The 12,913-nt window shown below is 37.0% G+C and overlaps 1 protein-coding gene across 1 annotated transcript; it reads left to right on the top strand.

Moving 5' to 3' along the window:
• The first annotated feature begins 26 nt into the window (after positions 1–26).
• LOC144969166 (uncharacterized) lies at positions 27–10,253 on the top strand. The gene is made up of 7 exons (XM_078908273.1): positions 27–79; positions 6,180–6,745; positions 7,376–7,461; positions 8,267–8,342; positions 9,557–9,614; positions 9,960–10,014; positions 10,247–10,253. Exons 2-7 carry the CDS (start codon positions 6,203–6,205, stop codon positions 10,251–10,253), a joined length of 825 nt encoding a protein of 274 aa, XP_078764399.1. The 5' UTR covers positions 27–79; positions 6,180–6,202.
• Positions 10,254–12,913: the final 2,660 nt, after the last annotated feature.

The raw sequence follows: 12,913 nt of genomic DNA, 5'->3' as shown, positions 1-12,913 counted from the left end.
TATTTGCAGTACTACTGCGTATAGAGGAAATCACTATTCGCAGTAGTAGAAAATGGACTGGCGGATGGCGCATTTTTTGGTACGGCATTTTGAAGATTTGTATACCGTTTTAAAAAAAGGAAATGTATAGCAATCAAGTCTAATTATTTCTTCTTTTTTTCCCCTTACGTGACTTTTAGGAGCACCTATGTGAGCGAACTGTTGGTCTAGGTCTATATTACTTTCACAACCTAATTCAGATTAACCGAAGGTGAAAACAATATCCGAAAGTCTAACTCCCGCTCAAACACAATCGAAACCGAATCTTCGTGCCTTTAAAAAGGAAAACTTGTAAATAGGTGAGTAGCGTTGAGTAACATAATTTTAATTCTGAAACAAAACACTATTGTTGACTGGCAAAAAGTTGGCGGGATTTTTGCAAAGGCACCTGGCAATATTGTGGTGGCCTTTCAATTAGAGAGAATGTCTCATCTCATGTAGTTCCATATCTGAAGCAGACGTCGGAGGTCATCTTCCGCCAAGCTGATCTATCTCTTGCCAATTCTATTAAAGCAGCGCCACCTTTCTCAGCTTCATCTGTCCAAGTTCTTATCCCTTTCAAATACGTTATTCTTTGTCTTCCTCTTATTCTTTTTCCATTCATCTTTCCAGTCAAGGCGAGTATTTCCAAACCAGGGTGGCGGATAATGTGTCCTAAAAATTCCATTTGGCGTTTGATGATTTTTGTTATCAGTGATCTTTTTCTGTTTGCCATTTCTAAAATTTCTTCATTTCTTTTCCTTTCCATCCATGACACCCTCATCATTCTTCTGTAAAACCACATTTCCACTGCCTCCAGTCTTTTAACCATGGTCTTGTTTATGGTCCAGCTCTCACAACCATATAGCAGCACAGACAGTACATAGCAATCCAGGACTTTGATTTTTGTTTTCATGCTAATATTCCTGTTTTTCATAATTGTATGCAGCTGGTTGAATGCATTCTTCGCCATACCTATTCTTTTCTTTATTTCACAATCTGATTTTCCATTGGATGTTACATTGAAGCCTAAATATTTGAAACATTCAACTTGTTGTATTGTTTGTCCTCTGCTTGTAAACTTGTCTGAATGTAAACTTTCTAATTTAAGAAAAAATTGCATGATTGTGGGGTCTTGAATGTATTTAAGGGAGCAAGAGATGATAGATAGATAGATAGATAGATAGATAGATAGATAGATAGATAGATAGATAGATAGATAGATAGATAGATAGATAGATAGATAGATAGATAGCGAGAGAGAGAGAGAGAGAGAGAGAGAGAGAGAGAGAGAGAGAGAGAGAGAGAGAGAGAGGGGGGGGGTTTAAGAACCGCTTTGCTTTGTACTCGCACGACTTTTTTGGGCTCCTATCCTTATTTATAAGGTTATGGAATTTGGACACTTGTGGTATAGGCAATATCGCAAGAAAGATATGGGATCTTCATTCGTTTTAGGGCTTTATTGTCTTTAAAGATTTGAAGGCACATAAAACATTGGGGTCTTTTAGGGCTAGTAGAAAGGAAGAAAAAGCAAGTGATCTCCTTGTCCATGATGGGGAGGGGGGGGGGGGGGAGTCAATTACCCCCTGTGGACAAGTTCGCCATTTAAAAGGTCTACGTAGAGAGCATAGTCTAAGACAATTTGGCTGACATATTATGCTTTCAAATGGTTGCAAATGAAAATTATTGTAAAACCTAACATATATGGAGAAAACAATAAATGCATCGTTTCTTTCAATATCACAGGCCTTGATTAACCCAATAAATGGTCCCATTGAAGGACAGAAATCGGTGACAGTAAATAACATGGAATCCAAATGGTATAGTATAGAGGGATAAAGAGATAGTTTAATCAGGATGTTGACCCACGAAGAGTCCACCAAGAGGGGGTGTGATATGACTAGTTGCAGTCGTTTTAATGAAAGAGAAAAAGGTACACAAAACATAAATGGCGATTCTAAATATGCCTGCAATCTTGGGTTATAGGCGCCAAAGAATAAAGCCTAAATATGTCCCAACAGCAGTTTACCCAATGTATGACCACCAAGTATCAATTCACACAAACACTGAGACGGGGTTTCTCGCCAAAAAGGAGATAAGTATTAGATGGTTATTCATACTCGTATTCAATTAAGACTCTCATAATCAGGGAAATGATTTATTTAAAAAATATATTAAAAAGTAAAAGTATCACTTCTCACAAACAAGCCAAGTGCCATTTAACTATCTCCCTCCCTCTATATGATTTCAGGCAGGGGGAGCCAAATGGTCTCAATCCTGTTCCAGAACAAGAATATGGAAATGGAAAGAATAAATGATAAAAAGTCGATGGGGAAGACAGCACGGTAAAGGGCCAATCAACAACCAGACCAAGACAGCAAACGTTCCCCTACCCTAAGGGGAATTCCACCCACAGAACTTCAGGACGAGGATAAAATCTCACAGCAATACCTATTGGAATTCATTATTCCCCTATTAGTATTAGACGACATTACTGTTATATTTCTGGAATACAATTTCAAGTGGCTGTTCATGAATTCGAGAAAGAATACAAAGATGCAACAAGTGACATATAATGAAAGCAACAAGAGGGAAAATATTTAAAAAATTAAATAGGTTGTATGTCATTTGATTTCATTCCAATATTTATTAAACGAATATAACTTTCAAAAGGCAAGACAAAATGAACATATGTATCTACAAATTGTATTTCTAAAGTCAGGAAAGAGTCTCTCGTATCCAAAATCTTAACTGTGTCCTAAATTAAAATAATAAACTTAAAATTGAGTAAAAGTGAATGATTAACAAATGTTAAAATCGATAAAACTTCTCGAGTCACCAGGAATTGTGTCAACGTGTTGGAGTTGAAAATTATGATTTTTTTTTCAAGGGAGGTTAAAAAAAAAAGAAAGAAAGAAAGAAAATATTACTCCTAGAAAGCGCTAAAACAGCTGGCCATCTCGCTTTCTCGCTCTCGGTCAAACAGTTTCGCCCTTATAATCTTTTCCGGTGTACACAGTTGTGTATTCTGTCCACTGATGGACGGAAAACACAGTTTCTATCTGCTACCTAATAATGTCAGAGAGTTTATCTATAAAATGCCAAATTGTTCATTTCGTGCTGTACTACCTCATAATGTGACAGATAATATAATTTCTGTGGTGCAAACAGTTTGAAATATAAACAAAAAACTGTTATGTTTATATTGATTTGCATAGCCAAGAGTTAACAATTATAATATATTTGTAACAAATGGTTTAGTAAACACTAAAATCAGCAAACAATGTTTTATCTTTAAAATTACAACTGACAAATCTTTTCATTTTGTGTGATTGTGTATGTATACAAACGTTTATTTGATAAGAGTACCTTATAAAATGCCCTGGTCTTAGTCTTTTCACATCTATCTTCTTTGTATCCCTTAAATAAAATGGGGAAAAACAAACAAGCAAATAAAATGCACAAATACTCAACGAAAGTTGAGAGTTCTTTTCCACAATCCTTTTTTCTCGATCATGTCCTTCAACGTCGGTTTAACTTATTTAAATCGAAACACTTAAAGTGCCCAGATGATTCATGACTGCTAGAACTAGATTTCTAATGGTAACTCTTCATTCAGCAGTCAGTGTTGTTTAGTTGCGGCGTGAACCAGGGACTTTGATTTTGATAGAAATAGGTATAATGGACTGGTTTTGTCATATATTTTTATTATCCTCTCTCTCTCTCTCTCTCTCTCTCTCTCTCTCTCTCTCTCTCTCTCTCTCTCTCTCTCTCTCTCTCTCTCTCTCTCTCTCTCTCTCTCTCTCTCTCTCTCTCTCTCTCTCTCTCTCTCTCTCTCTCTCTCTCTCTCTCTCTCTCTCTCTCTCTCTCTCTCTCTCTCTAACTAACTTCCCTCCTACTCTTACTTATAGTTATAGTAGACTCCTCAGTCTAGCTAGAAATAGAAAGCATTTTTTACCCTTTAAAAGTTAAAGTCACTTTAAGTACTTTAGACTTTAGAGCGGCGACACTCCATTTTACATAAGACATAAGGCCACCTCTATTCGAAGTAGTACTGTGGATAATGATTTCCTCTATTTGCAGTAGTACTGCGAATAGTAGATAGCGGTCATTTTTCGTTATTCGCAGTAGTATCGAACTGCTAATAGTAATTGTAAATAGCGTCGTATTGTTATTCGCAGTAGTACTGCAACAGTAGACATCATTCATTTCAGTTATTATATGGAATTATATGCAGTACAGTAGAACATGAAAGTAACATACTCGGAAATAGCGAGTAAAATCTAAATCCCCGTTTTTTCTCTTAATTAAGTCATAAAATTAGCATGCAAGTAGCGGGTATGAAAAAGAGGTCAACTCGGAAATAACGAGCATTTCCTGCCCCAGCCTAGGACTTCGAACGAAGTAAAGCAAAACACCAGACAAGGGCGATTTAATATTTTTAGCCTAGCTTCTTTTCTTTTCTTATTTTTCGTTACGAGTAATATTACATAGTAGCCTATCTAGAGTACATAGTTGGCGAAACAAATTTGGGTGGGGGTTGAGTGTGTGTGTTTGTGTGGTGTGGGGGTCAATTATTCACCCAATGTGGTGCCACGCGAGGCGCGAAGGTAAGCACTGGCAGTAACATGTCAACATGCCTCACTTCGCAGCATCGGTCAGCGAGTCGCATTCGTTAACGAACGACGCGATCAGCGAGAGAGGGGAGCGTTGGAACCATCATTTCAGTGGGTCAGTGATTGAGTGATGCGCTTGCTTACCTCATCAAACATGCTAGTCTAGGACTTCATAATAATAGATGTCACTGTGCCAAGTGCATACAAACACTCGCACATACACGAATCTTGATGGAAATGGAAGGGGTGGATCAACTTCAACCTGGGCCATCATTACGTAGTTAACGAAGGCTGTGTTCAACCCCCCCCCTCACCAACTTTATCCACACACAGTCATTTGCACGCAACGCACGGCACACACATACATACACACACACACGCATTGTCTTTCCATATTTTTGTACGGGCCGAGTGACCTTTCTGGCAATTCGGGAATAGCGAGAACTCGGAAATAGCGAGTAATCAGGAGTGGACCCGTCGAACTCGCTATTTCCGAGTTCTACTGTAGTAGCCTTTGAGCCTAGAGTTAGAGCTTAATTGTAAAGAGGATTGGGCACAAATAGAAACAAACTACATATTATTATTTCTATTTTTTTTAAAAATGTTTTCTTCTTATTATCATTATTTAATTATGTTTTTTAAAAATATATTACTATTATTATTATTATTTTTGCGTTTCGTTGACAATCACAATATGTCTGTTGTTGTGTAGTGATGGTGGTGCTGATGTGGTGGTTGTGATTGTAATGGGTTCGAGCCTCGCTCGGCTCATAGTTGAGTCCTTGGAAAAGACTCTTTACTCATATATTCTCTCACCGTACTTCGGTGTGGAATGAGTACCTGGCCGTTAACAGCATTGTCTTTATTGGAAAAAATTGTAATATCGCCTAACAGGCATCATGTCTCGTTCTACATGTTACATGTTTCTGTTGGACAGGGACCCGTTGTTAAGCACTTTGAGCACGTTTAGTGGATATTGCACTCTATAAATTCCCTTGTTTTTTGGGGGGGGGTTTTGTTGGGGTTTTTTGTTGTTTTTTTTTTGTTTTTTTTGGGGGGGGGGGGGGGGAGACTTCCATATTGCACAACCAATCAAATGCAAAATATGCTCTCTTAACTTTTTGACTCATTTGTCAGGAGAAAAAACAAAACAAAAAAAACTTTGCTATCAGGTTTTTCTCAGCCACATGCAAAACTACAAAAAACGAATAGGCACTCTAGCTACCCCAGGATATAACTACATTCCAAACCCAAAGAGGATCATTGAATTTATGCCACCCATTTGTGTCTGCAGTGGAGAAATATAAACAAAAAGACATTCTATAAATGGAAAATAAAAATCAGACTTCAAAAGTGCAAAGCATGAAATAAGTAGAGCGTTTCTTCTATTCTCATCAGAGTTATAGTCTCTACCTCAAAGAATCCGTACCTACGTGTTTTGGAGAATTTTTTTTGTTTGTTTTTGTTTTTGTTTTTGTTTTTGTTTTGTTTACTACTGTAACAATGCCTTCCATAGTGCAATTTTGTTTTGTTTTTTCTCACCAGATTTCTGGCAAAATAAAAGTGAAATGGAAGAAACTCAGCTATCATTCAGAAGAGATCTCAAAAGAAAGGCTGAAGATGACAAGGTCAAAGAAATTGAAGTTACTGAAAGCACACCAGTCATCAAAATCGCAAAGCAAGAAAATGATGCATTTAAAGGTTCAGGTGAAATTGTCAAGCTGGAAAATAAAAAACTTCAAGAAGTAGTGAGTAAGACTGCAGTCACTGACATCAAAATGGAGAGCCCAGTAGAAACAGATAGTGCTTCAGCGAAAAATAATGGGGCTTTGGAAACAGATTCACCATGTACAGTACTCAAAGGGAAGGCAGAAGATGACAAAATCAAGGAAAATGAAATAAGTGATATAAAGGATTCAAATGAAATAGTCAAGGCTGAGCAGCACAATGAAAAAGATGAAGAAGTTGCAAGTACTTCAACCACTAAAGACAAAACTGAGAGTTCTTCAGTTGACGATAAAACAGATCCTCTGGGATACACAAAGGGAGATGAATTCACATCCGAAATATTTAAGATTCAAATTCATAATTTACCCAAATTTGGATACAGTGTGAGTAATTCTCATTAAAGATATTAAAAGTAAATCTGATTTTCATGGATGTCAGACATTAATTTTAACAATATGAGATATTTCAATCATACAGAAATAGCTAGCTTCTTGTTCCTGTCAGATTTGAATAAGGAGTGTACACATATGCTTCAGAATATGATCCAGTTGACAAAAAGGAAAATTTCACTGGTTTTTCAGAAGGATAAACATATTTTCCAAAATCGTTTTTAGAAGTTGTTGAGAATGTAAGTTGTTTTTTTTTAATTCTATTACTTCAAGGAAAGTTGCTGAGATGATGATGTATTGCAGACAACTTGGATTCGAGCCTGGCTATCATTTTGTTTTTTGTTTATTTCTTGAGTGAGAAACTTAGCCCCTATTGTTCATTTTGTGATGCTGATGCCTAGGTTTGTTCTTGAGATATACCTTGAAGAAAATTTTCCTTTGAGGGTGGAAAAAGAGAGTTTATATAAATTATTTGTTTAAATATCAGTTAATCATTTCTTTTTGTTATCACTGTTGTTGTTGCTGCTGCTGTTGTCAATATCCCTTTTGTTTACATAGATTAAATACACCCTGTATATATTTTGAAGCTGTTTGCTTAACATTTGATTTCCTTTTTAATGACAGGACTTTAAAAAAAGACTTAATTCTCTTGGTCTGAAGCCTAACAAGGTAAAAAATCCAAATCGAAAAGTGGCATATGTCTGTTTCAGGTAAGAATTTACAATTTGAATAATAGTGCTCTTTGCTTTTCAATTTATTAATTTGTTTTTAAGTTTAATGATAAAATACTACTCGTATGTTACCATGGTGATCTAATGATAAGATTAAGGTGGTTAATTATTATGTTTTAGCATGATTTTATAGGTTTTGCTTTCTTTATCATTGTAAGCATTTCATTATAGGAATCCCAATCAAAATGAAGGAAATACCGGACATTAATTATCACAGTTTTGAAGAATTTCGACAACTGCATATTTTTTTATTGCTATTCACATACATTCCATAACCTCTAAGTAATGGCATTGTAAATATAAAGAAGCATCGTGAATGGTCTTAAAATGGAGCAAGTAAGCAATAAATAAATTAATTAATTGATTATAAAACAATAAATCAATTTTATTCAAGTCTAATTTTTCATGAAGAAGGAGAAGAAGAGGAGTAGGAGAAAAAAAAAGAAAAGAAAAAAATGCGTATTGCATATTATGATAACATATTCATGTTTTAAAATGAGGTTTCTATGTATGCCATGCTGTAATGTAAATATTGCTGCTCGAAGCTCGAAGAAATAAATAATATGAAATTGAATGTAAGCTTCAATTTTATTACAAAAAAGATCAAATGAACTACCATATTATCTCATTCATCTGTAGTGTTTCATTCATCCTGTTTTGTTGATAAAGGGGAAACCCAAAACGTTCAAATGATCTGTTTTTGTAATAAAATTGAAGCTTACATTCAATTTCATATTATTTATTTATGTATGCTATGCTGAATGCTGATGTTATCTCGTCACAGAAACGAACCAGACAGACAAGAAGCGATACAGAAACTAGATGGGCATGTGTGGAAAGGAAAAAAGTTATGCGCGAGAGTAAGCTATCATTTGCATTTGTGCATTTTAATGTTTTATTTGGGTTTTTAAAAATGTTTTTAAACGTTGAATTGTATAGTTTATTAAGGCAGCAAATGGCTTAGATGGTTTTAATAACTGCAGTATGTTTTGTCAGTCAGGCAAAAAAGATTTAAACATCTTATTAGAGATTTGTCAACTTATTAAACTTGCTTTACACACATGCCAATAGACAAGATTCACAACTGTTTTTTTTTGTTTGTTTTTTTTTTCAACCTTTTGTCCACCGTGCAGTGGGAGTGTAGTTGTGTCTGTTAGATCTGGTATAGAGTTCCCATGTCCTATCCATAGGTTAGCAAGCAATTTTAAATTTCCATTTATCACTGTCACCACCAGGATAAACTTCGGCTCCATGAAGCTATGGTTTTTTTAATGCGTCTTGTCATTTTTTATATTTTGCCATGATTTGTTTTTTTTGTTTATCCCATGATTTGTCTTTTTCCAGACTTAATTATCAGTATACAGTCACGTCTCCATAATCCCAACACCTCTGTTTCCAGCATTTTGTACACATTAGAGAGATGTTGATTGAGGAGATGGGGCTAATGACTGGATGTGAATAGACAAATAGATAACCTACTTGACTTTAATAGGATGTGACAAAGCGTTTTAAATTGGACTTATTTTTCAATTTTTGTCCATTGAATTGAACTCGAGTAGCCGGACAGACTATGTTGGTCAGTGTGATCATAGAGTCGTAAAACCTCTATATTGTAATGGCTTGTTTCCAAAATAAGTGTTTGACTCCGGAAACAAGAATTTCCAGATAAACGGTGTACAAATAAAGAGGAAAAAATCTGTACCAAGCTACCTATCAGGATTAGAGAGACTTGACTGTACTTGTATAATTTTATATACTTTTTTTTTAATGCAAACTTGAAGCATATCAGGTGGGGGAGGTGGGAAGGGAAACTTAATTGCAACTTGATGAATATTGACAAAACACTCAATTTCAATTGCCTTTACTTTCAGATATATTGTGTAATATTATTTAATATCAAGAATATCTTTTTAAGTTATTTAATTGTAGAAGCATACAAGTATTTTATCAATAGTTCTGGCAAATGCAACTGTAATATAACACTTGCTTCTGCGGTTTGAGAGGATAAAACTAGTTATTCAATAGTGTATTTATTCGTTTGTAATTTTTTTCAAATTATGTCATTTCCTTTCAGGAAGCAGCGCCTAGTGCCGATCCATTTCTGGAAAAGAAAAGACAAGAGAAAAACCAAGGCATGGCTGAAAACATATAACTTGTTTACTCCAATTTTGATATTTAAGTAATTGCTTTGTAACTAGTAATAATGATAATAGTAAATAATACTAATAATAATAATCATCATCATCATCATAGTTGCAGTAAGGATACTAAAGGTAATATTCTCTAAATGACAATTTATGATAGGCTTAAAATGCTCTTTCACACAAAAAAAAGAATAAATGTTGAAATCTTGAAAATAAATTGCTTTCAACAACCATTAAAAGGTGTTGGACAAGAAGAAATGTTAAAAGTTTGTGTGATTTGAATTGTAGTTCAATGTACCATAGAAGTACTGATTACCTTTTTACCCATAACAGAATCTCCCGTATCTGCCAATCGGGAACCAGAATCGTATGAAGATGCACAAAAGAGGTAAGAATTGGAAATATTTCTCTTCTTCTTTTTTAAATAAGTTGATTGACTCAGTCAGAATTAGTATTGCTGTCAATGTGCATATCCCAAGTAAAAAAGGAGAAAATTATGGTACTTTCTTGATCGTCATCACTTGGTGCCTTGCTTCCAAGTGTGGCCGATCCTGCCTTACCAACCCTCTCTGTCGTTTGTTGCCCTGATGGTCTCCACATTACTTCTTCCTTGTGTCCAGTTCCTAATGATGTCCTGTAGCATCTACTTTACTGGAAACAACAAACAATGAAAGCAATGTGTAGTGAATTTTATAAATTTAATGAGTTCTCTCATGTTTACGTTTTGTCTGATCTGACGTGTAGAGTAGTCTTGCAGTCAGCAGTATGTGGTAAGTCTTCGTAGTTCGTAGGAAACGGAGATCGCCACACATGCCCCCCCAAACACGGACTAGTCATCTTTGTAGTACCGAGGTCGTTTAATGGTACGTCCTGAGCGAGATAGCTTCTTAGTAGGCACTACGTTAGTATCATCAGAAGCAGTACGGGAGTTTTGTATGTTTCTGTTCGATAACTTTCTGTTCGTATTCGGTGGGCGTCCACGACGAGGTGGGGTGGCAAGGGAAACTGGTGGCGTAGAATCGACAAATGCAGCTTTAAGTCAGTCGATCGAAATCCGTTCTGCTTTGCCACCAACATCGATCAGGAATTGTTTATCTCCAGGGGTTATGACAACATAGGGACCTGTATACGGCTTCTGAAGGGGTCCTCGGTGGGTGTCAACACGGATGTAAACATATTTCGCTGACATCAAGTTCTTGGGTAAATTTGTTTGATGATAGCCGTGATGATGTGTTGGCCGTGGTGAATGGAAGGGACACGTTTTGCCGAAAGGTTGCCAAAAAGTCTTTAGCGTGGAAGTCTGAAGGATGGTCAGGTATAAACTCTCCAGGGATTGTTAAAGGTTCTCCGTATACTAATTCAGCTGAAGAATGACCGATATCATCCTTAGGTGCAGTTCTTAAACCAAGCAGAACCCAAGGTAGCTCATCCACCCAATTTGGAGTTATTAGACGAGCTTTGAGGGATGATTTCAAGGACCGATGAAACCCTTCAATCATGCCGTTGGACTGAGGGTGATACGCAGTTGTGTGATGAATCTGCACACCAAGTTGACTGGCCATCTGTTTCCATAGCGTGGATGTAAATTGTGAGCCCCTGTCAGAAATTATATCAACAGGAATACCAAACCGCGAGATCCAATTGGAGATCAGGGCTTTTGCACATTCTTCTGTTGTTGTGGTTTGTAACGGTATTGCCTCAGGCCATCGGTGTTCCTGTCAATTATAGTAAGGAGATGGGTGAACCCCTTGACTGAGGTAATGGTCCAACGAGGTCAATGTTTATATGTGAGAATCGCTTTCCTGGGACATGGAATGTTTCTAACGGTGCTCGTATATGTTTTTGAATTTTCGAAGATTGGCAGTTGTGACATTGCTTAACCCATGCTGACACTTCTTTCTTAAGACCATGCCAGATAAACTTCTTGCTGATAAGTCTGACTGTGGCCTTAACTCCAGGATGACTCATATTGTGAATAATTTTGAAAACCGGTCTTCTGAAGTCGGTAGGAACGATAGGTCTTGGGTAGCCAGTTGAGATGTCACAAATTAACTCTGGATCGAGTCAACGGATGTTTTGACGATTTTGAGGCTTGTTAACCCCGATCCTCGACCGCTGTATAAACGTAACACACCATTCCCAACTCACTTACGCCGCAGTCGTTTAAGTGTAACACACCTTTTCCAAGTGACACGGGCATCAGTTGTAACAGACCCGACCTTGATTCAGTAAAAATTCCATTGTGTTCTTTATGAAATAAAAGCCGAAGTTTGATTGGTTGATATTATTAGTTTCAGCCAATCAGCAAACAGTTTATTTAAGCTGTTTGGGTTGAGTATGAAGCAAGTTTTTGACGTAAGAAATGACGCGATCAAACCCGAGTGACGCTATATGTTAGCTACGTCATTCAAACTTGCTAGGCAAGTGCTGGGAACCGGTCGTTATTTCCGGTTGACCCCAATGCGGTACTAGAGTTAATGCAGTTTTGTAAGCCTGTATGTCAATGCTATTTTCTTGGGATTCCGCCATAGCTTGATAGTCGATGCCAATTGAGACTGAGTTTGTAACTGCTCTTGAGAGACAATCTGCGACAGTGTTGTTTTTTCCAGAAATGTGTCGGATGTCAGTTGTGAACTCGGATATGGCAGATAAGTGCCTTTGTTGACGAGCTGACCATGGTTCAGTTGATTTGGACATGGCATGGATTAATGGTTTATGGTCAGTAAAAATAGCGAATTGTCTCCCTTCAATGATGAAACGGAAATGACGGATGGCTAAGTGAATGCCAAGCAACTCCCTATCAAAGGTACTGTATTTCGGTTCAGGTTTACGTAACTGCCTACTGAAAAATGCCAATGGTTCCCAATTACCTTGATGATTAAGTTGTTCAAGGACAGCGCCCACAGCTTGGTCGGAGGCGTCAGACGTTAAAGCGAGGGGTGAGTTCAAGCAAGGATGGGCTAACATTGTAGCGTTACTTAGTGCATTTTTACCGTCAGTAAAGGCTTTCAACATTTCTTGCGTCCACGTAAGTGCTTGGCGTTGTTTTTTGACTTTCAAAGCACTATATAGGGGTCGAAGTATTTCAGCTAGTCTCGGAATGAAACGATGGTAAAAATTCAACATCCCGAGGAACTCTTGAAGTGACTTGATGGTTTTTGGTTGTGGAAATTGTTTAACAGCCTCAATTTTTGTCGCCATTGGGACAGATCCAGAATGCGAGATGTGATGGCCAAGGAAGTTAAGAGATCTCACACCGAAAAGACATTTCTCAAGACGGATAACGA

The sequence above is a fragment of the Berghia stephanieae genome, chromosome 3 (genome assembly GCF_034508935.2).
Source record: "Berghia stephanieae isolate SIO BIC M18660-M18661 chromosome 3, UCSD_Bste_1.3, whole genome shotgun sequence".
In the NCBI taxonomy this organism is placed as follows: Eukaryota; Metazoa; Mollusca; class Gastropoda; order Nudibranchia; family Aeolidiidae; genus Berghia; species Berghia stephanieae.
The sequence above is the reverse complement of the archived record's forward strand: the minus strand, read 5'-3'. Positions and strand labels throughout refer to the sequence as shown.

Excerpts from the sequence above, each read along its gene's own strand:
- LOC144969166 (XM_078908273.1), top strand. The coding sequence starts at position 6,203 with ATGGAAGAAACTCAGCTATCATTCAGAAGAGATCTCAAAAGAAAGGCT. Across the intron at positions 7,462-8,266 it reads GTGGCATATGTCTGTTTCAG|AAACGAACCAGACAGACAAG; the intron begins GTAAGAATTTAC and ends ATCTCGTCACAG. Across the intron at positions 9,615-9,959 it reads AAGACAAGAGAAAAACCAAG|AATCTCCCGTATCTGCCAAT; the intron begins GCATGGCTGAAA and ends TACCCATAACAG.